Genomic DNA, 24,517 nt, shown 5'->3' on the forward strand with positions numbered 1-24,517 from the left:
CCTTCGTCGTCGGGTTGCGTGCTGCCAGTAACTCTTGCATACGTAGGTACGCAATCATGTCCTTCATGGCCGAATTCCCGGCACTCAGAACACCTTGGCACTCTGCAGTCTCTTCTAATGTGTCCTTTGCGTCGACACAGCAGGGAAATCGGAGCTCTCCCGGGAACGACAACCAGCACAGAGCCACCAAAGATCTTGAACAAATGGGGCAGAGCGTCCGGTGTTAAGTTCTCTCGGAGCGTCATCCGCACAATACACGTGGTAGACTCAGCTTGCTCGAAGCCCCTCACTTTCCAATCTTCTTGTCTTACTTCTTTCACTTCGCCATAGTGGTCGAAAGCCTTCTTCAGTGCTTCCCCGGTAACGTGGAATGGAATCCAGTGCACTATGAGTGTGATGTCTTGTTGCACTGGGTCAATGACGGCGCAAAAGCGCCCTTTTACCTCCAGGCCTCCCGCTCTAACCAGCACTTCCTTCACCTCTGGAGTTCGTAGCTTGATGAGCCACACATGCGTCATTTGGAAGGGCCCAATACCGGTCACGTCTTTCAATACACCGAGTTCTTGCAGCGGGTCATGGAAGTCTTCGAGGCGGTATGGTCTCCCGGCAACGTCACACTGTAAGAACAGACACTCCTTCATAGTTTCGCCTGATGGCAAAGTCGGTAGCACATACCGATAGCCCGGTGGGGCGACAGAAGACCTGTTACCACGGCCAGACACGGTCGCTGAAACCGCTCTTGCAGAGCTCGACATCTTGCGTCCGAACGCGTCGGTGTCCAGAGGCAGAGTGCTGATTTAAGCCACGGATGCACTTACCGACAAGCGAATGAAACGCCCTTATGAATTTATCGCAGGCATGCCAGTGCCTTGAGACGCTTGGGGCGTTTCGATTTGGCCACCAGGACAAGCTCAATCGCAGCAATTAATAGCATTTGTACGCTTTCCCGGCGTCGTCTGCACTTGAAAGAATATAGAGTGCGCCGAAATATAGGACAATCATATTTATATAACGTAATATACAAAGCCACAAGAACGTCTGAATTCACAAGCACGAAGATTAGACAAATCCATGTACTTCCCATCATTCTCATGGTAGGACAACGACTGCAGCGCCAGAGTTCCCTCTAGTAATTTTGTAGGAAACTCTATGGCCGTAACCACCGTCGGTAGGCATGGTTCCGCCGGGCCGCCGAGGCACCGGTTTGGCCGGAACGTCAGAAGAAGGCGACTGCAGCGCCGCCGCAAATATAAATGTTTTTGCTGTACTCTCGCCGCTTGTCGGGGTTTCCGCTGGATCCACTCCCCCAGTCTAGTACCCTCTACCCTCGGTAAGGGCAAATGAAAACGCGCCGAGCGTCTCAACACGCTCGCTTGTCCGCGAGGAGTTCATAACTCGAAAGACCGCTCAGCGACGTTCCATTTCAGGTAAACGCTTTTCATTTCGATAGCAATTTATGGACACTCCAGGCGCATTTCTGCCGTCGCCATGAGGTTCCGTAGAGTGAAGGCGTGCGAGCAGGAACGCGGTTCAATCCCGCGTACGCGAGCGAGGAACGCCGGCCAGGTGCGTGCCCTCCCCTGTGGCGCGCGAGACAGTGGAGTCAGGCGAGGGAGGAGGCACGTCCTTCTCTGGCGGCTGCCAGGGCGCCAGGGTGTCTCGATGGTGGCTTTCGTCTTGATGTCCTCCTCGCCCACCACTCCGTACAGGGTAGAGACATTGCGGTGTCTTCTACGGGACGCTGAGTCTCCTGCATAGAACGCAGAGCTTGCTGTCTTTCGACTCGGACGATCATCGCTTTTTTTTTTGCTGTTCCTTGGCCTTCTACCCGTGCGCAAGAAGAGGTTCTCGCAGCACAAGATGGTTTTCGCCTCGCCCGGAGAGCAGCCGCCGCGCATTCGCCACCGTCGCCACGCCAGTTTGAGCCTGGTGACACGCAGCCCCGCGTCCCTCGACGAACTCCGGGCAAGGGAAGACCTGGAACTCCGTGCCACTCGCGTGCTGGGCGAGTGGTTCAGTCAACGGGCCACCTCCGTCGATCTGGCTGTGGTCCCTCCCCGCCCCAGCCTGCGGATACCCCAGAAGACGCCACGAAGCCGGCAGCCTCCGAGGAAGCCTCGGAGCCCCTCGAGGACGGTTCCCCAGCACATGAGGAGCCCGATGCTTCAATCCCGCTCCCTCTCTCTGACGACGAGGACATGGACCTGTCCAGTTCCAGAAAACGCGCTCGCGAAACAGAGAGCGACGACGAGGAGGCGGCCGTGCGTCGCAAGCTGCCCCTAGCTCGGAGCAGCACGCGGCAGCCAGCGACTCCATAAAGCCAGCCCTTCCGGTAAGGGCGACAGCCACCTCCTTCGCGCCTCCTCCGAGCGAGGACGCGCCTGGCACCACCCCCTAAGTGCCGCCTGCTCCCCATAGCGGCGCGTCCCCCGCAGCGTCGTCTGCCAGCAGTCCGGCTGCACACAAGAACGCTACCGACGCGATGGAGCTGGCAGAGGAGACAGCCACCGTTTCGTCGCTCTAGGGCCCCGTGCACGCCGCGGCGCGGTTCTTGAAGGACCCGCCACGCCAGACTGCTCCGTGGCGGAATCCAAAAGGGAAGAACAAGAAGAAGCAGAGAAAGGAGCCTGCCGATGTCTCGCCTTCCTCTCCCGAGGCAACGGACGACTCGCGGCGCCAACCTGCTACCCCAGTCACCAGAAGCGCGCCTGCAGTGGCAGTACAGAGGGGGACACCACCTGCCCGTGAGCCAACGCCAGACGGCTTCACTCTGGTGCAGTCGAAGGGGGACAGGCGGCGTGCACGGACCCTGGAGAACGCTGCGCTCCCGGTAGACCCTGCAGTCATCGGAACGGTGCTCTTCCGTCGCGCGACGCCTGGCGGAGCCTTCCGAGGAGCACTGCGCCTCGCACTTGCCGCGGCCCTCTCTTTGCGGCCCGGTCTATCAGCGGTTCGCGTCAACCACAGGCGCAACATCGTCGCCGCCGACACTGCCACCCAGGAGTGCCTAGAGGTGTTGCTCAAGCTCACCGAGCTGCACGCAATCCCTGTGACTGCCCGACTACCGGCCGAGCGCGGCAAGAGCACCGGCTTCCTGCACGGTGTGAGCGGGCTGCCTGCAGGCACGGACCTACTGGGAGCCATTGAGTCCAGCATCCCTGTTCTGTCGGCAACGATGGACGGGAGCACCGTCACCATACGTTTCGCGGGACCGATCCCCTCGGAGCACGTATGCCTTTGCAAGCTCGGCTTCAGGGTGAGGCCAGCCAGGCCCCGGCCAGTACATTGTCGACAGTGCGGCCGCTTTGGACACGTCCTGGAGTCCTGTCAGTGGCCAACCGACTGCATCTCCTATGGCAAAAGTCACGCAGCGAACATCTCATGTGAGGCCGTACGCTGCAGGAACTGCAGGGGCTCCCACAGGGCTTAAAGGGACACTAAAGGTTACTATTAAGTCAACGTGGACTGTTGAAATACCATCACAGAAACCTCGAAACGCTTGTTTCGTGCCAAGGAGAGACTTATTTTAAGAGAAAATGCGTTCTGAAGTGTCCGCGTAACTCTAGCGCAGTTCAAATCGCCCGCCCTCCGATCGAGGAGTACTGACATCATGGTCTTATAGTGACGTTGCGCCATCGGTGAGTAGAACGGCGTCCGCAGACGGCGCTACGGCTTTTCTGCGCAAAACGCAAACGCGCGGCCAGAAACAGCGCCAAGACAGAGCCGACAGCAGAGCGAAGGCGGGAGTATGGTGGCTAGCGGAAGGAGAAACGAATTACGTACCACATTACGTCCCACGGCACACGGAGAATCCGTTTTCGTTAAACTATAGGCTGCGGCGAGCTCGCAGCGTGGTAGGCGTGGTCTGTGAGAAGTGACGAGCCTTTTCGCACTCGCAACAGGGCATAAAAAAGTGCGAATCGACGCAAAACTCGGCCTAGAAACGTGCTTCGCCACAGCCAGGGCTCAATACGACCCAAGCTGGCACGACCCAGATGTCGTTTCCCGCACCGCCACCAGGCGCCGCTACTATACCTCAAACTCCAGCGCAAGACACCCATAAGCTGGTACTTCATTCTATGACGCAAACTTCGACGCACGTCGCAATGGACCCTGACACCGACAGATTGGCTCGCGATGGTGGGCTCAACTTCAGCGATTTGAGCACCGGCGAGCGCGACCTGCTGCTGAGGGCTCGCACTGCCGGCGTCGTTGCGTACTACGACGGCGGCCTCGACACCGGCTCTCCGGAGCGAGAAAGCAGCGAGGGCTTCCCACGACATCACATGGACGTGGCATTCTCGCTGCTTGTTCCAAATGAAAGTTTCGCGAGCCAGCAGAACCCTCACAGTACGACGCGATCACGAAACTACTGAAACTTCAAAGCGTGCGCGGCGCAGAGTCGAGCGCGCAGAGTCGAGCGAAAACGAAACCGTTCGATCACCCATACTACTCAAGGGTAACGTCAAAATTTTATTTTTTCTTTGAATCGAATAGACGTAGACAAGTAGCATTTTTTTCGTCTTATATTCGAATGAAATTATATTTTTAATACGAGTAGTTGAGTATTAGTAACACAAATTATGAGGAGTGCTTTCGTCATCGGGCTAGTACCGGAATGTCGCTGGGGGGTCTCAAATCGTGTCATGCATTTACCTCAATTTCTCGGTTACTAAAGCTCTGTTCGCGATTATATTGACGCCTTAGACGTTCTAGAACATTGCTCTACCACTTTAACTTGAGTTTCTGGTAACCTTTAGTGTCCCTTTAAGTGTTTCCCCCAGAGCTAAAAGGACAGAAAAAGAAAAGGGGGAGGCCCGCACCACCTTGCGGTATAACGGGCTTAACGCCAATTAAAATATAAAAAATGAAGGATCATCACGAGAGATGATCCATAGTAAATTTGGATACAAAAGCCAATATTTGAAAAAAAAAACAAATTCGGAGCTGAAGCCAATGATATCATTGAGGAGGTATTGGAAGACGAAGTAGGTCACCAGGATTAGCAGCACATGTCTACCAGGGGCATGCTCCTTTAGGTTGTAATGAGCCTAAGGCTCCGGCAGTGATACGCGATCATTTCGATGCTGCATCTTTATTGTATGTCAATGCGAAAAGAGGTCAGTCGGCTCCGGTGGTTGTGTGTCTTCCGGCGGTTGTGCCAAGGGACAGAAAGCGGTGCATATGTCCGGCTACAGGGTTCCCGGTACATCGCCGCTCGGCGTGACAGAAGGCTGGGTACGGAGTAGGCTCAGAGCAGCAAGAACTGGTGGTTCTTGCTGCTCTGAGACATGCCCAGACATGATCAGACATGCCCGGGTTGGGCAAGGAGGAGGCAAAGATACATAAGGCGTGCTGGTATTTTTAGAAGATAGAATAGTACTCGGCAGTAGAAGGATAGGAAAGAAATGAAGGGAGGTAATGGAGATGAAGCATGCAGTTAGTACCATTGGCAACGGGGTAAAGACCCCCCCACGGTAGGCATGTACAGTGCTAATGGCACGAACAGACGTGCAAAAGTAACATGAAGGCGTGCCAGAGCGAGTAGAGGGAGGAGGGGAAGTCATGTGGCATCCGGAAAAGGTATTGTGGCAGGATGTGCCGGCACAGAGCGCACGATGGCAAGAGTAAACTGTAGTAATAATGCACGGTGTCGTTTAGTATGTAGCAACGCCGAGTATACTGCTGGCGTCACCTGTTCGAACCGCGAGTGAGCGCACATTTGTGCCACGATCGACGCAGTACGCGGGCACTCGGTGAAATAATGTTCCACTCCCGCGCACTCCGCTCCACAGGTACAGAAATTTGTGGCACTGAGGTGAAATCGATGTAGGTAATAGGGAAAGTGCCCATGTCCCGTGAAAAGGTGAACGAGGAGGCGGTGAGGAGGGAACCAATGAGGAATCGAGTGGACACTGGGCACCCAAGCATAGAGGCTGGTGCCTCGTCCTTCCCGTTGCCAGTAGTCGTGCCACTGGTTCGCTGCGATCTGAAAGAAGCGCTTTCTGATCGAGCGTATGGAGAGGGCGCTCGTACGCACTGCACCAGTAGTGCACGCAGACGATGCGGCAGTGTCTGCAAGTTCGTTCCCCAGTACGCCCCGGTGTCCTGGTACGTGAAATAACAGGACACCAGGTCCGGTGTGAGCCAGGAGACGCAGCACAGCTCTAACTCGTCTTAACTGCTCCCCCTCACAGCGCCATCGTGACAGGGCCACTAAAAGTGAGAGACAGTCAGTATACAAGTACACTGTGTGGTGCAAGGTTGCGACATATATCAGCGCCTCTTCAAACGCACAAAGCTCCGTGCCGAATGCACTAGAAGCGCCAACTACCCGGTACTTGCCTACACGGACGGCATGACCACTCCGATCGAAAGCTACAAACTCGGCGCCTGCCGCAGTAGTGGTGAAGGCACCGTCCATGTAAACATGGTAGACCGGAGCCTGGGAAAGCTTATGCGCCTGCTCGGGAGTGAGGCGCGTGAAAAGGAACCGAACGCGCTCACTAGGGTGTTCCTACCACGGGTCGCAGGGGAAGTCAAGTAAGCATGGATGAAAGGATTCAACCCCATAATAAGTCACCTGTCGAAGTGTAAACAGGGAAAACTCTGCCGCCAATCGATCGAGCTCCACAGTAAGGGGGGGACAGTTAGCGAGAACATGAAGGGCCGACGTGCGCGTCGTATGGTACGCGCCCGTCATGGCTACCAGAAGGGACCGCTGGGCAGACAGCACCCGCGTAGTAAGGTGGGTGGAGGGAAAGGGAGGCCACCAAACTGGGGACGCGTATGCAACTGCAGGCAGCAGGACCTGTCGGTAGAGCCGACAAATAAGTGCCGGAGGAAGCGCGCGATGTAAACGGATAAAATTTAGTAATCGAAAAGCCAAGACCTCTGGTTTAGATTTAATATAGTCAACGTGGGCAAAGAAATTAAGTTTGTCGTCAAAGACCACACCAAGGAGCTTGATGCGATCTTTGCACTGCAGAAAAGCTCCATCCAAGCGGATAGACGGTCGGCGCTTTGATGTGCCTATGTGACCGTTGTTAAAGAATACAAAGAATGATTTGGGATGACTAATTTGAACCTTGTTCTGTCGAGACCAATTACAGACCAAGGTAAGGACAGATTCCGCCAAGGCCTGCAGTTGCAATCGCGACGTCCCAGTAATGAGGAGAACGGTGTCGTCCGCATAGGCCTGTATATGTACTCCAGCAGGAAGGTCAAGGTCTAAAAGGGAATAGATAATGATATTCCATAAGAGAGGGCTGACCGGCGATCCCTGAGTGGTGCCAATCGACGAGCGTGCTTTCACCTCTCCCGCGTTCGAGCGAAAGACAACCGATCGCCCCGTCAAGAAGGACTGGAGCAGGTTGTAGAGGTTGATCGGGCAGCGGTGCTTGCGGAAGAAGAAAAGAACCGCGTCGTGCCACACGCTGTCAAAGGCCCCAGTAAAGTCTAAGGAAATCAAGACGGCTGGAGTCTTGGAGGATTTCAGGGCGCACAGCCTCTGACGCAAGGCGTAGAGTGCCTGAAGGGCACCACGAGCATGTGTAAAGCCGAACTGGCGAGGGTGAAGGAGATTGTTGGAGTGCAGGAAATGGTAAAGGCGGGAATTTAGTAAGCGTTCGAGGATCTTACCGAATAACGAGTTCATAACAAGGGGCCTATATGCAGATGGAAGGTGCGAGGGACGACCAGGCTTTAATGTAAAAATGATTCTGCCGACCTTCCAACAAGAGGGGAAGTGGCCCAGTTTAAGAGCACTGTTAAAGACTGCCAGAAAGAAGTGGGGATGCTGCTGAAAAAGTTGCCGGACAAACATGCCTGTGAGGCCATCGGGCCCCGGCGCCGTACGAGGGTTTCCTATCAAGATGGCATGTTCAACCTCTGCCATGCTGAACGGGCAGTCCTTGCGGTGCCATGGATAGGGGGAAGTGGTGAGCCGCCGAAGGCGTTGGTGGAACTCGCCGTCAGAGGCCGGATCGTCAGTCGCCACATGCGCCCGCAAGAGCAACGCGGCAGAGTCGAGAATGGAGACCGTAGATCGTCCCGGAGAGAGAGCGAGCGGGGGAAGGGGCAACGGTGCGACGTGCTTCCTAAATGCCAGTTTAAACGGTTTGCCAAATAGGTTTTTTGCCGTGAGATCACGACAGACTGTTTTTTCGAAGCTCTCCTTTGCAATCCGGATGTGGTGTTTGTACACCGCGAAAGCGTTGGCATATTGCTGCCGGAAAATTGTACGGAGCGCAGGGTCCCGTGTCCGCTGAGCCCGGCGTCGCATCGCACGCACTTTTGCCCGCTCCTCCGCTAATTGTGGGGTCCACCAAGCATTGGCCCGCTCACCCCTTTGTCGAATTACTCGCATGTGCTTGCGACAAAGCGCATCATACATACAATAGAATTTCGCTAACACCAATTCCAACGAGAGGGTTGTGGAAAAGGCACAACGAACCACGCGTGCGAACCAGTCGGAGCACTGCAAGGCGCGCAGCATCTCGCATTGCGCATAAGTGGTTAGACGCTTTATTGTAATACCGGAAGTCGCGCAAAGGGAAAATTGAATATACCTGTGGCCCGAAAGCGTTTCCGCGTCCGATACTGTCCAGATGTACCCCTTGCTGGCTAAAGGTAAGGACAGCATCGTAACGTCGATCCACGAACTGGCATATGGTGTGTCGAAGGTAGGGGCAGAAGCGGGGTCATTCAGGACTTGAAGACCATTGCCACTAGCAAAACTTGCCAGCTGGACGCCCCGTATATGACCACCTACAGGGCCCCAAAGCTCGTGCTTGGCAATGAAATCGCCTGCCAAAACAAAGTTCTGAGAAGGATGCCGTGAAAAGCATTGCCAGAGCTCATCGAGGATGGGGTCTATAGGACGATGCGGTGGGGCGTACGTCGCTACGATGATAAAATCCTGCCCCGGGCAAGCACAGCTGACCGCAACTACGTACTGCGAGATATACGTCGGGAATAAGTCAAAACCGGGAGCTCGTGCCAGGAGCATTACACGCGGGCTCTCCAGTGCATGGAAAGCTGTGAAAGAAGGTGGCACATTGGCAATTTTGCCATCTCGGATGTGCGGCTCCGAGACAATGGCAAAGGTGAACCCGCCCCGGTCCATGTGGTCGACCAACACCTTCATCGCGTCCCTCGTGTGATCAATGTTAGCTTGCAAGAACTTAAGCGTATGCATCCTGGCCAAAACCAACTAAAAGCCACTGATGCCGGGGCGAAGAGTCAAGCACGTTAAATAACCATGCGCGTGCGTCCTCGCACGCACGCACCCCGTAGAAGAGGTCACACAAGTGTCGAGATATTGCAAAAGGGAGAAGATCGGACAGGAGGCGTAGAGAGGCGCTGAGCATGGTGAGAGGCAGGGGAGAAAAAGGAAGCAGAATTGAGCAAAAGCTAGTGGGGATACAACGAGCAACGCACGAGGCCGTAAGTAAAGATTCGGACACTCCTGCTTGCCCCAAGTGGCAGGAAGAACGCAAGGTATCCACAATCATGGTTTCCTCCACCTCGCCATTGTCGAGGCGCGCTGTCAGGGCGGCACTCCGCGAGGAGCAGCGGCCGCAGCAGTCCTCACCTCCGGCGAGGTCCTATGCCAGCACGCTGAAGGGCCCCAGCTCGGCACCCAGGCTTCCGGTGCCAGCCCCTCGTGCCTCCCGCAGCCAGGAGACACAGGACACTGCCGCTTCTCCTGCCCAGACTACCGTGTGTGAGCTGGTAGCGAACCTGCTGCTCATCATGGAAGCAGTCAGCACAATGCTGCCGGCTGACCACCCACTCCGACCCATCTGCCTGCAGGCAGTGGCTTGCCATCAGCCATCCAACCACCATGGCTGATCAGCCAACAGCAAGGAAAGGTCGCCGCCGCCCGAATGTTCTCCAGTGGAACACTAACTCTCTGCGGCGGCGACACGCTGACCTTTCCCTGCATCTCCTGCAGAGCGACTACGACGTGCTTGCTCTGCAGGAGGTGTACGCGATGGCCGAGGACCTGCAACTCCCGGGATACACCAGTTACTCAGGCGCCACCACCTGCACGACACGCGGCTGCACGGACGTGCCATGCCTGGACGACGCCCACCAGCCTGGCAAGCCACACACAGCAATCTACGTTCGGTGCAATCTGGCACATGCTGTGGTTCCAGTGGCCGACGTCGTAGGAGGCCCTCTGGAGTGTTGTGCTGTCACGGTTCGTCTCGGCAGCCAAGACACAACCGTGGCGAGCATATACATACGACCAGGAAAGACATGGGACTCCTCCATCCTTGACCAGCTGGCTTTACGCCTCGGGAGGCAGGCAGTCCCGTGTGGCGATTTCAACGCCCATCACACAGACGGGGGAAGTCGCCGCTGCTGCAGCCGAGGCCTAAGCCTCCGCGACGCCATCAGCACAGCCGGACTGGTGATCTTGAACAGTGGAGGACGCACATATGTCCGCCGGGGGGTGAACTCAGCCATCGGTCTCTCCCTCACCACAGAACAGTGCTCCTACTCCTGGACACAACTCCGGACACTTGGGGTTCGGACCACTTCCCCATTGTGATCACTGCTGTACATGGAAGGAAGCCAAAGACCAGAACTTTCCACGTCATAGACTGGTCTCTGTTTAGGAAGCATTGTAGTGAGGCGGCCGATCGCTGTGACTTTCTAGATGCCATCGCGGAGTGCGCCCAGGCGGCTACCATTCAGTCCTCTGCGCCACCGGACACCCCTGCCCCGGATCTCCGCCTACTCAATCTCCCCGCCTCCAGGCGTCGCACGGAGCGCAGAGCATTTCGGACAGGAAAGGCAGAGCACTGGACTGAATGCAGACGGGTGGATGCTTGCTGTAGAAGACAGGCCCGGCGCAGAAGGAATCAGAGCTGGGTGAGCCTGTGCTCAAGCATCAAGGACCGTTCAAGGGGCCCCCTTGCCTGGCGACTACTCAAGTCACTCACCAGCAAGAGGACGAGCCGTCAATCCGTCCTCGCTGTGGCCATCTCGCTAGCAATCAATGAAGATGTCCTTGCGGAACTTCTGGCGGACCGGTTCGCCCCTCCCGTGCCACAGAGTGCAGCGATCTTACCGGTCGGACACCCCCCTGCCAAGCTACCCACCTGTCTACACAGCATCCACCCTGCTTGGTCGTCCAACCAGGTCGCAGCCCTCTGCCAAGAGCCACTTGCCCTGCACGAGCTCCAGGCGGCTCTGAGGAGAGGGAAACGCCGCAGCGCACCAGGAGCAGACGGTGTAACGCCACAGATGCTCCGTAACCTGGGCACTGGCGAGCAACAGCACCTGCTCGAGTGCTTCAATGAGATATGGCCGTCAGGACAGGTGCCAGAGGCATGGCGCACAGCCATTGTGGCACCCATCCTTAAGGCCAGAAGACGGGCTAGGGAACTGTCATCCTATCGACCGGTCTCTCTCACCTCCGCTGCCTGCAAGGTGATGGAGGCCATGGCCCTGGCACGACTGGACTGGATGGCCCGTGCTCGCGGCTTTCTGGCAGACCAACAGACGGGCTTCCGGCGGCGGCGGTGCACTGCGGACACGATCGCTGACATGATGTTCACCCTGAGGGACGCCAAGGCCGGCGGTGACCTCGTGATGCTCTTGCTGATCGACGTACAGGGTGCCTTCGACAGCCTCCCTCACGCAGTTGTCCATCAGGGCCTGGACCTCCTCGGCATCTGCGGCAACCTGCAGGAGTTCCTCCCGTCGTTCCTCTCTTTTAACTCCAGCCCCGCCACCCTGCTGGCTCTGAACCGTGCTCCCGCATGGGTTGCAGAAAATAGCGCTAGCCTTTTCGCCTTCCCATCAAGAACCACTTCTCTCTGTCTACTACGGCGTTGCCCACGCGGATCGCGGACGCCGTAGATGGCGCTCGTGTGTCTTCAGAGCTAAAATCCCTTGATAATTTTTGCACTGAATAAAGCCCCTTGATAATTTGAAAGCCTTAGACCTCTGTTTCAAGGTCCCGTTGTGAGCTACAGAAAATTTAACGTGACCAAAGTAAGGCGGGAAGTGAACCAAAGTACGTGCAGCCGCGCATAGGAGATGATTAAATTTAGCAAAGTAATGATTGATTAGTGATTGGATTAAGATGAATTCGGGTGTAATAAGAAGGGCTAACGTGGATTAAAGTTGATGAAAGTGAATTAAGGTGCGTAGAGGAGGACAAGGTAGGATTAAGTTCGATAAGGGTGGATTAGGGTGGATGAAGGTGCGTTGAGGTGCATTAAGAACGATCATAGTGGATTAGGGTGGATTAAAGTGCCTGAAGAAGGATGAGGGCGGATTAAGAACGATTAAGGTGTATGAAGGAGGATTTTGGTGGGCTAAAGTGAATTAAAGTGACTGAAGGAAGCTAAGGGTGGATTAAGGAGGATTAGGGTGGACTAAGGTAGATTAATGTGTATTAAGGTGAATTAAGGACGATTATGATGTATTAGGGTGTATTAAAGTGAATGATGAAGCAGTAGGGTTCATTAAGGAGGATTAAAGTGCATTAGGGAGGGTTATAGTAGATTAAGGTCGATTAAGGTGGATTAGGGTCATTAGGGAGGACTCTCGTGGATTATGATGATTAAAGTGAGAGAAGGAGGTGTAAGGTCGATGAATATGGATTCGGTGGATTAATGTGCATTAGGAGGATTATGGTGGACTAATCGGTCTTAATACACAATGAACCCTTATTCACCTTAGTCCGCACTAATACACCTTAATGCTCCTCCATCCACCTTAATCCAGCTTAGTACAACCTAATCAACCTACATCGCCTCTAATGCACCTTAGCCTACCATATACGGTTTTTATACTCCTTTATCAACCCTAATCCATCATAATCCTCCATCATCCACCTTAATCCTTATTCATGCACTTTAATCCAACTTAATCCTGCTTAATAGTTTCAATCTACCTTAATACACCCTAATCTACCTCTCTCAAACCTAATCCAGCTCCATGGTCCCTAACCCACCTTAATCTACCCTAATCCATCCTAATCAGTCTTAATACTGTTTAGCAACCATAATTCACCTTAATCCGCATTATTCGACCTTAATCGTACTTTATCCACCTCAATGCTCCCTAATCCTAGTTCATGCACGCTATTACACCCTAATCGGTCTAAATACCCTTTCATCAACCCTTCACCTTAATCCTCCTCCCCCACCTTAATCTTTATTCATGCATCTTAATACTTCTTAAGGCACTCTAATCCACCTTAATCTTCTCTAATACATTCTAATCAACATTAATCCTCCCTAATCCATCTTATGTCAATCACTAATGATTCATTAATTAACTTGGGTAAGCATTCTCTTATACAGGGGTTGACATGATTTGGGTCACCTCTGGCCTTCCTTGGGTCACGTGATACTTCCAGTTTATAACGCCACCTTGAAACATAGAGATCTAAACGCTTGCGCCTTAAAACTTAAAACGCTTCGCTTCCCTTTGAATCCAGTCCGTAACCCTTAATGACCATCGGCTCTCTTCCCTCCTCATTACATGTCCTGCCCAAGCTAATTTCTTTTTCTTGATTTCAACTAAGATGTCATTAACACGAGTTTGTTTCCTCATCCAATCTGCACTTTTCTTATCCCTTATCTCTTATCCCTTAGCGGAGCATTCTGCTGAACGTTTTCCGTCGCCTACGCAGGTTTCTACAGATGCGGCGCAGTACTACCGTGAACCAGCGTCAGCAGTGCTTCGACCATCCTACTCAAAGCACGTGTGCCCTAACTCACGAAGATTTAATAGGACTGGCTGTGTCAGCGAAGCGCCACGTGCCACCCGTGACGAACGCCACCTGTCCATCACCTGAGGAACCATCGGTACCAGGAAACCATATAAAGTGGAATCACCGCAGAATTCATCACTTGACAGCTGAGGTCGCGGCAGCGGAGCGGTCTGCTGAACGTTTTCCGTCGCCTACGAAGGTTGGTTGCATTTGCATCACTGCATAGGAATTCGTTTTCACATTTTTTTCCGTACCACTGCTGCCAAATCATAATGCCAACGTGTGCTGAGTTATCTAGAGAGATGGATTCGTTGCGAAAACAAGTTTAGGAATTGCGTAACAGCATCGCCCTATTTAATGAAACGTTTGAAACGATGACGACAAAGCAGGAAGGCCTGGTCAAAGAAAATAAGAAGCTGTCGCGAACGAACGAGCAGCTAACAAAACAGGTTGCTGAGTTGCAGCAATACTCCCGCATGAACAATGTGGAAATCAAAGGTGTAATCAAATGTAATCATTGTCGGCGACATTAACATTAACATTACAAATATTAACGATAGTTCTTGTGTCCAGTACTCCAAGTGCTTCATTGGACATGGTTTGGAATCTTTACTAGATTCTCCAACACGATGTGCTTCTTCCGGTCAAAATGCGTTTATTGACCATGTACTCAGTAATATCATGACTAATCGAAAAGCTGGTGCAGTCAATTTTATACTGACAGACCATTATCCAATTTTTCTCTTACTAACTATTAAAACTTGTTATAAAAATAACATGGTTATTAGGAGTTCTTTCGATTCAGGAAAATTTGTGGATTTGGTGTCCGGCTCTGACTGGGGCCTATTATCCGAGGAATCTTGTGTTAACAAAACGTTCAGCACTTTAAATGAGAAACTAACAGATATTATAAATACTTGTACGTCTGTATCCTCCATATCACGTTGGTACTCCACCCCCAGGCACCCGTGGATCACCAGAGGACTACTGCGCTCAATAAATAAAGAAGATCCCCTCTTCAAAATTTAAAACTAACCATTTAACCTCGCCCTTAAGGCTCGATTCAAATTATATTCACAAACTCTCACCGTCTTACTTAAACAGGCTAGAAGAACCTACTATAGATGTCGCAAATTCATTTAATTAATCATTCTTCAAGAGCTCTGTAGCCGGTGTCCCTAACTTGCCCAAGTTGCCCCGCGTGCCTCACTCCTTTTTCTTAAAACCCACTTCGCGAAATGAAGTTCATCGCACTATAATAGGGCTGAAGACCACAGGTTGTGGCCCAGATTCAATTCATCTATCAAAAATCAAACTTGTTGCTCGTGAGTTATCTTTTGTCCTCTCTGATATTATTAACACTGCATTTCGTACCGGCGTTTTTACAACGAGTCTCAAACAAGGAAAAGTAACTCCAGTATTTAAAAATGGTGACCGGAATATCTTTTCTAATTATCGCCCTATAATGATACTGCCATTCTTTAGTAAAGTAATTGAGAAGCTCCTTGTTAATCGCCTAACGAACTACCTAACAAAATTTAACCTTTTGACTTCTAAGCAGTTTGGTTTTTGTGCTAACTTATCAACCGAATTAGCACTGATAAAACTAACTGACAGCCTAAAGCAGTTTATCGACAATGGGCCATGGGCGGGAGTGGTATTTGTTGATTTAACTAAAACTTTTGACACTACTAACTACTCCATTTTGTACGCTAAACTTGAATCATTTGGAATTTGTGGACCTGCTTTAGCTCTTTTGCAAAGCTACCTCACTAACAGAAAGCAGGTTATTAGGTATGGAAGCGTTTTATCCACTCCAATAACGACGAACCAGGGCGTTCCACTAAGGATCAATTTTGGGTCCTCTGTCATTCCTCATTTACATTAATGATTTACCATCATCGATTAACAGGTCTGAGTGCATCCTCTATGCTGACGATACAACGATATTCACTAGTGATAAGGACACTAACAGTCAACTTAGAAAGTTAAACGCCGATATCACGAATCTTGTGTCTTGGTGTAAAAATAACTTTCTAAACTTTAACTCTGTTAAAACAAATTTCATGTTATTTCACTCGTCCCAAAAAACGCCTACTAGAACCCCTGTACTATACATTGATAACTACGTCATTAGCCCATCTAATTTTATTACTTTCGTTGGTGTTCCATTAGACCCCCAACTTAAGTATAACATTCACGTAAACTCTGTCACTAAGAAGACTGCTTTCGGCATCCGCGTGCTCATTCGAACAAGACACTGTTTTCAGCAATATATACTAAAATCACTTTACTAGGCTTTCTTTCACCGTCACTTTACACACTGCATTTCATCATGGGGCAACACATATCCTGCCAATCTGACAACCCTCATTCACCTTCAGAACCGGGCGGTCCGAATAATTACCCACAGTTCATACATCGCATCAGCAGCGCCCATTTTTCGCACTCTTGAAATTCTACCTTTTACTTGCACATTTCAGCTGAAACTAGTTCTTATGTGGTATAGAAGTAAAAACATTGACATTCCAACTGAGTTACTTCCCCCAACTCAACGTTTCCATACAAATACCACGCGGTTTTCTGTAAATAATAATCTCTTGCTTCCTAAAGTCAACACTAACTACGGTAAAATGACAGCCTTCTTTTCCGCAATTTCATTTTGGAATTCACTGCCATCAAATGTTAAATCATGCTCTTCATTACAATGCTTCCGGCGGCTTCTAAAACAGTTCTTGTTAACAACATACCTTACCTGATTATTTGACAAGTGTACATACGTTTATATGTGTGTCTATATAGGTGTGTACCTATGTACGCGTGTGTGTATACATTTATTACTGTGTAGCCACGTTTCATTGTTTTTCCCGATTTATGTTCATAGATTATCAGCCGTTTGTCAATTAATTTTGTTGCAATGTTGGATTGCGCACTTTTGTTCATAATCATTATACTTCTATTCAACTACTGTAATGTTAGTACCTTCATGTGTATTTCAAGATGGAACTATTCTTGCTAATTTTTGTATAATCTTCAACTACCCGATGTTTCAGTAATTACTTCTAATATGTTGATTGTATTTTCACGCTGTTCTTACCCTCGTTGCTAATCCTATATTACATATTTTGTACATGTTGTAACAGCAGGGCCCCCTGACAGTTTTTATTTTGGGACCTCCTTCTGTATTACATTTTCTTTGTAATTGTATTGTGTAATAATAATAAAAAACTCTTAATAACTCAAACTCCTAACGTTACACCCATCATTATACTTTCCATAGCTCGTTGCGTAGTCCTCAATTTAGGTAGAACCCTTTTCGTAAGCCTCCAGATTTCCGCCCCGTAGGTGAGTACTGGTGAGGCACATCTATTATACACTTTTCTCTTGAGGGATAATGGCAACCTGCTGTTCATGATCTGAGAATGCCTGCCAAGGGCACCCCAGCCAATTCCTTTTCTTCTGATTATTTCCGTCTCATGATCCGGATCCGCCGTCACTACCTGGCCTAAGTAGACATATTCCCTTACCACTTCCAGTGCCTCGCTACCTATTGTAAATTGCTGTTCTCTTCCGAGACTGTTAAACATCACTTTAGTTTTCTGCAGAATAATTTTTAGACCCACTCTTCTGCTTTGCCTCTCCAGGACGGTGAGCATGCATTGAAAATTGTCCCCTGAGTTACTAAGCAAGGCAATATCATCAGCGAAAGGCATGTTACTAACGTATTCTCTAATAACCCTTATCCCCAATATTTCCCAATCCATGTCGCTTAACACCTCCTGTAAACACGCTGTGAATGGCATTGGAGATATTGTATCTCCCAGCCTGACGCCTTTGTTTATTGGGATTTTGTTGCTTTCTTTATGGAGGAATACGGGGGCTGTGGAACAGCTATAGATGTCTTTCCGTATTTTTACATATGGCTCGTCTACACCCTGGTTCCGTAATGCCTCCGTGACTGCTGAGGTTTCGACAGAATCAAACGCTTTCTCGTAATCAATGAAAGCTATATATAAGGGTTGGTTATATTCCGCACATTTCTCTATCACCTGACTGATAGTGTGAATATGGTCTATTGTTGAGTAGCCTTTACGGAATCCTGCCTGGTCCTTTGGTTGACAGAAGTCTAAGGTGTTCCTGATTATATTTGCGATTACCTTAGTAAATACTTTGTAGGCAACTGACAGTAAGCTGATCGGTCTATAATTTTTCAAGTCTTTGGCGTCACCTTTCTTATGGATTAAGATTATGTTAGCGTTCTTCCAAGATTCCAGTACGCTCGAGGTCATGAGGCATTGCGCATACAGGGTGGCCAGTTTCTCGAGAGCAATCTATCCACCATCCTTCAACAAATCTGCTGTTACATTATCCTCCCCAGCTGCCTTCCCCCTTTGCATATCTCCCAGGGCTTTCCTTACTTCTTCCGCCGTTACCTGTGGGATTTCAAATTCCTCTAGACTATTGTTTCTTCCATTATCGTAGTGGGTGCCACTGGTACTGTATAAATCTCTATAGAACTCCTCAGCCACTTGAACTATCTCATCCATATTTGTAGTGATATTGCCGGCTTTGTCTCTTAACGCATACATCTGATTCTCGCCAATTCCTAGTTTCTTCTTCACTGCTTTTAGGCTTCCTCCGTTCCTGAGAGTATGTTCAATTTTATCCATATTATACTTCCTTATGTGAGTTGTCTTAGGCTTGTTGATTAACTTCAAAAGTTCTGCCAGTTCTATTCTAGCTGTAGGGTTAGAGGCAGAATAGAATAATAAGCCACACACAAACGGATGTGTCGCAAGGAATACATGAGATGCACGAAGTAAAGCATCTGATCATGTGGCAGAAAAATTGTCTGGAGTATAGAACTCGTCCCAAAGCTCCCTTTACATCGGCATACCCCGTTCATACGGCTTTAAGAAAAAGACCAACCTCCTCATAAACGTTGCCTCCAGCATTATCGATGCTGCTATTAGCATTTCTCAATATTGTCAGCTCCAGTGGGGCGCGCAACAGGCGCAAAATAACACGCCCCCATAGAATCCTGCGGCCCGTCCGCGGGAGCTCAGGAGGAAAAGCGCGCCGTGCCCAGCCGGCGGGCGAGGAGAATCGAGGAGGAAAGCGTAGTGAGGAGGAGAGTGTAGCTACTTTCAAATTATCAAGGGGTTTTAGTACGCAGCGGCGGCCCCAGTAAAGTACTTCTCCCCCCCCCCCCCCGCCGCCTTCTCTTGGCCTCCGTGGCTTGATAGCGCGCGCCCTGCCTGCCTTCATTGTTTGCGAGGGCGAAATCCAGCTTCTATGCTTGGCTCATCCTTGTACGTTTCCGCATTCATCCACAGGGCCGTATGTTAAGCACTCGGACTTTATACGGAACATTACGACGACAACGACGGTGACGGCGAAGCCGAGGCCGACGACAGAAACGGGCTAGTGGTATCGATATAACTGTTATCACAATAACAAATGCACTCCGAAGCGTCTGGTATCATGGCCGTGTAGACAAGCTTGGCTTTGCGTAGAGGACACTTCATAGTGCGACGCAGCGTGGGCGTGAACCAGCATCGGCGGAGATTGGCGACGCCGGCCGGTAAAATGTAAAAGTGTTCCAATCTGTTGTTTTATTCCAAATCGGCCAGAGCCCTCCGTTATGGGTCAAAATGGCTCGGGCTCTGCCCGTGTGGCCGTGGCGGCCGCCCACATGGGCTGGACAGGTTCGTCACGTTACGGTGGCGAGAAAACCGAAAACCCTATATTTACCTACAGTCCACCGCGTACACCACGCCGGGTAGCTAGACGCATGTGCATTTTACACTAAAGTAGGGGTCTCGGTATGATAAGCAACCGCGAGCTCGCTGCAATGTGCAGAGAGAAAGTGATCTCGAAGAAGGAATTAATGCTATAGATTGTGCGCAATGTGCAGGGGGACGCGCCATCACCAGCGGCGAGACCATTTTCCTTCTTCCACTGGTGAGACGCAGCCGCGATGCATTTTAGGTGATGAGGCCGGTGCTGAATGCAGTCTGCTGCATGTCGTGAACGCCAACGAACGGCGGATTAACGTACGCCGGATACGTCGGCCACGCGTCGCATCGGACTTTAGAGCGCCGCGCTTTCACTGGCGTGGCGTCTACGTGCCGATAGTGGATGCGTGTGAACGCTGTATTATCTAAACGTCGGGCTGTAAACTGGCCTTAACAGTCCCCTATCATACGAAACATAGAACACGTACAGGCGCCGAAATCTTAAACTGGTGTGCGCGAGCGGCGATTTGTCCGTTCGTCTGCGCCGTATGACGGGACCAGGCTAGAAACAGTCTGAGGCTAAGCTCACGCGGACAAAGCGCGCTCTGCTGGGCCCATCGTCTGCTAGACTGTTTCCAGCCTCGCCCAGTCAAACGGCTCTGACGCACGGAAAAGTCGCCGCTCGCGCACGCCAGTCAATGATTTGGGCCCCTATACATCGGTGCCGACATAAAAAGCGTGGCACACGGGCGACAGCTATACTGTCCTGAATAAAATCACTTGCATATCTCACAGAGAGCTAAACTCCAGAAATTTTCAATACTGAAATTGAGAACCAGAACTTTCAACAGAAGTTGTCAGAACAGTTAAAGATGGAAGCGTATCGATGGCTTACAAGTGCGTAACGGAGTACCATTCAAAATGGGAATTTTTTGAAGAGTATTTTCTAGATCGACTAAAGGTAACAAACGTGATGTGTTAGTTAAATATCACGAAGAGCTATTCCTACAAGTTAAATCTCCTTTAGAGCGGCCCAACTTTTCTGTGTTATCTACTTTAGATATACCGTTCCGTAGATGCGACAAAGCTTGTCATCTCATGTTAATGGTGCTTCATAAATTCAGTTAAGAAAAAAAAAGAAAAATGATGTCTGTGCAGTGTTACGGAGCCAACAAAAATATGGGGGCAGAGTCGAGTGCAGTTGACTCTAAGATAATGCGAACCATTCATCGTTTGTAGACAACGGTTCTATGCATAATGCAAATATTGTATTGAACGATTAAGCCAGGACAATATGCTGTAGTTTTTATGTTTACAATAATAAATAGAAGATTTACAATGACAGGATAAAAGAAGATTGAAAGCAAATTAAAGCCATGTGGCACTTACCCACTGGCAGCATTTCAGATACGCAATCATCCATTGGCACCCTATTTTTGAGGGCTCTAATAGCAGAATCGCTCAAAAAAAAAGAAAGGTAGCTGCACTATCAGCGAGATTCGCGTAGTTAAGAAGCGAGACACCAGCAAGAAAAGGGAGTGCATCCGGAGAAGAATGCATTACATTAAGAACATATATTCTCACGAGGACAAGCAAAAGCGAAGCATAGAACGCAAACTAGAATAACCCAGCCCTTTGCGACAATACCCTGGAGAACTTATAACTGCCAATGGAAAGACTTCGCCTGGTAATGTGACGAGGAGGAAGACCTGTGTTTGTCTTGCGCAGTATAGGGTAAAAATCGTCTACTCTGATCTGCAGCTTTTACCGCTCAGTTTAATCCAAACGCCATTGAAAATAATCCAGGTGCCAGCCAATTTAATCTGAGCACAGGCATTTTTAATCAAAGCGCCAATAATTTATTCCAGGCGCCACCACATTTTATCCCAGCGCCATCCGAATTATTCAGCGTGCCAGCTCATTTAATCCTTGCGCCAGCCATTTTAGTCGAAGTGCCACACATTTTAATCCCAGTCAGTGTCAGTCAATTTAATCCTGTTAGAAATTGATTGAGAAACAAATAATTCTCGCAGAAGAGGTCGTAGGCGTCATGAATACCGTCTATTCATTGATGTGACCACTATATTGACGTCAGCACTATGGGAGCACAGTTTCCGTGCTATCGGTGTCGTCATGGCTGCTTCAGAAACACTTCCGTGCGTTATACCGCTTGCTCATTTCCTCATTTTCGAGTCGCATTTCCGATTGACAAGAGTGACCCACATAAGTGAGGCAGAATCGTGACGTATATTACGCGAATTGGGGTTGCGATCATGACATGCGATTTCGTTCCCTATCGTCTTGCATATCGATCACATCGTTCGCAAGGGTAAAAACTAGCTCACCATTACTGAAGCACTTGACATAATCACTAAGCGGTTCAATGTAGCTCATTAGGCTTGTGTCTTGCATACACTCTTACGCTTCCAACATGCATATCAAACGAAATGGTTCTGAGAATGTAACAGCTTATTCTTGAGTGACGTCACCGCCGTCGCACATCTTCTAACCTGCTTTCAAAGCTTAAAAACCTGCTCCCTATCATTGATTCAAGTGACGGGATCACTAGTGACTCTCGTGACGTCACCACGGAAGGAAACACCTAGATCTGGTACCTCGATGGTAGCGGGGGCTCGGTGCACGGGGTGGGCCAGCAGTAGCAGCTCCCACGGTGCAACCAGCCTCCAGGAGCTCGTCCCGTCCCGTTCGATACTGTCACGCGCACCTTCCTCGCTCAGATCGGCATGAGCTGCGCCGCCCTAAATTCCTGCTTCGTCGTTGTCATCTCTGTGCAATGGCTGAGCGGCTGGGCCTTTTCGCTTCTGCGTACGAGGTTGCCAGCTCGCAACCCAGGGACCAGCACTTCGGTTGCGCCAAAATGGAAGCATACAAAACTTTCCTGCACATAAGAGGATGGATGGATGGATGAATGTTATGAGCCTCCCCTTTGGAACGGGGCGGTGAGCTACGCCACCAAGCTCTTGCTATTATACTGCGTAATGTCCTACCTAGGTAAAAAAAGAAAAAAAAAACCCACGGCGGGTTCCCATAACCAAATGTTCTGACCCCCTGTTGTGAACTTTCTTTTTGTACGTCTCCATTGCAGATATGTTTACTTTCCCCCTGCTCTCGCTGAACCCAAGGGCTTCAGGAGGCCAGTGGTGCCTAAATCGACCACTGGGCAGACATCTTCACATTCTAATAAAATATGCTCCATCATTTCCCTAGCTTTACCGCAGCTAGCACATACTTCTCCTTCCTTCTTATATCTCGCTTGACAGGGGCGTGTTCTAAGGCATCCTGATCTTGCTTCGAAAAGTAATGAGCTTGCCTTTGAGTTATCGTAGTTGTTTCTTTAATTATTTCATTTTTTCCTCCTAATTAGTTACTCATGGCAGGTTTCTTTTCCATTGTCCCCACCCATGAGATTAACTAAGCCTCTCTGACTTTTTGCTTGACGTCCTTTGCTGCTGTGTTGCTCACCATAGAGGCGGCATACGTGCTGGTAAGCTTCGTAGTTCTTTTCCTCTGCTGTCAATCAATGTTACTCCTGTACAAATATCTCAACACCAAACAACACCAAACAGCACGTATCCACTGTGGTATATGTTTTGAGGCTCGAATAAGTAGAATGAATTATGGCAGAAATAAGACTACCACATAAACCAAGAGGCGAAGAACGTCGGGTGCCTAATTGTGACAATAAGAATGCGTAATTAAAAGATATATGAAAGCAACAGAAGACTCATTGAATGATACTAATTACAGGGCTAATGTTCCGCAGTGGATATTAGCCAATTTGCATAAGGGCAGTAGCAGCAACTATTATAGAGTGCACTACACTGTTAGTGTGGCGCGACTTGCTGCCACGGAGTTGTGTTTAAAACGCAGCAACGGCACTGCGACGCCCAGCCTCGCAGGCTGCTGCTTCGCAGTGCATTTGCAGACACGACGAAGTTGCTTGAATAAAACACTAAAATGCGTGTTTCAGAATTGAGCGATGCATATTAGCGACCCGGCTATCTGTCAGTGTTGTTTGGTGGGTATTCTTGCGCAATATAAAGAGGGCTAATCAACGCCGTGCACGCATCTGGCAGCTCGGAGAGGTTTTCTATAGCTAAGGTGGCCAGCAAGGGTGAAGCACGAGGGTAAGGCTGTTAGGCTGTTCTAAAATGCCATACTGTGGGGCTGTACAATTAGTAGACGCGAAGGAAGGGGGCGCTATAGGTCAGGCGTACAAAACAACGCCAAGAAACAAGACACTAGGAATACACGCCTAATGAATATAAGGGAGTTTGAATTTACGCATACGCAAAGCCGCGCCGGGACGCTACTTCTAAATTTTCCTAATAATGGCCTGCTGCTTAGGAGATGAATGCAGATCGAATGGAACGTCACTATTTAGGCAGTGCAATTGTGTCTTCAAATTTATTTGCTTGTCTATTAGTTAACAAGCTTTGTATAAACAAAAGCACATTCAGCGGTACGTACAAGAGGTATTCCATTCCTTGTGTTTTTACTTGTGAATTGCAATTGCAGCTTTGCCACAGGCTAGTGAGATACATTGGCTATTATTACTCTCATAACTACACTTAAAGGGAAGCTTTACCACATCACATCTTGTATAAATCATGGAAACGAATAAATCGTTTTGCCCGGAAATCAGTGCACTGATAATGAAGAGGCTTGCGCCTTCCGCATACTAATGGCCGAAACATCAGCCTCTGACCACTTCGTGGAACTACGCTCTTTAATAAGTTTCTACCCTTTGGGGCTCATCTTGTCCCCAAAAAATAATCGTCGTCGGCCTTGCTTGCGTTTCCTTTCTTAAAAACTGGGGCTGCTAAGCACGAGGTCGCGGGATTAAATCTCGGCTACGGAGGCTGAATCGATGGGGGCGAACTGCAAAGACACCCGTGTACTTACATTTAGGTGCACGTTAACGAACCCCAGGTGGTCCATATTTCCGTAGTCCCCCACTGCGGCGTGCTTCATAAAAAGATCGTGGCTTTGGCACGAAGTTAATTTAATTTTC

The 24,517-nt window shown here is 49.9% G+C and overlaps 1 protein-coding gene across 2 annotated transcripts in view; it reads right to left on the reverse strand.

Annotated features, from left to right (window-relative positions):
* Positions 1-24,517, reverse strand: part of LOC142592718 (uncharacterized) — a 63,737-nt gene that overhangs the window by 21,025 nt on the left and 18,195 nt on the right. The window contains exon 4 of one of the 2 annotated variants that reach the window (XM_075704316.1): positions 11,430-11,700. The exons of the other annotated variant lie outside the window; for it this stretch is intronic. Coding sequence (XP_075560431.1) covers positions 11,430-11,700 — 271 coding nt within the window. The remainder of the gene's footprint in view (positions 1-11,429; positions 11,701-24,517) is intronic. 2 annotated transcript variants of the gene reach the window in all.

This window comes from Dermacentor variabilis, chromosome 9 (assembly GCF_050947875.1).
Source record: "Dermacentor variabilis isolate Ectoservices chromosome 9, ASM5094787v1, whole genome shotgun sequence".
NCBI classification, from domain to species: domain Eukaryota; kingdom Metazoa; phylum Arthropoda; class Arachnida; order Ixodida; family Ixodidae; genus Dermacentor; species Dermacentor variabilis.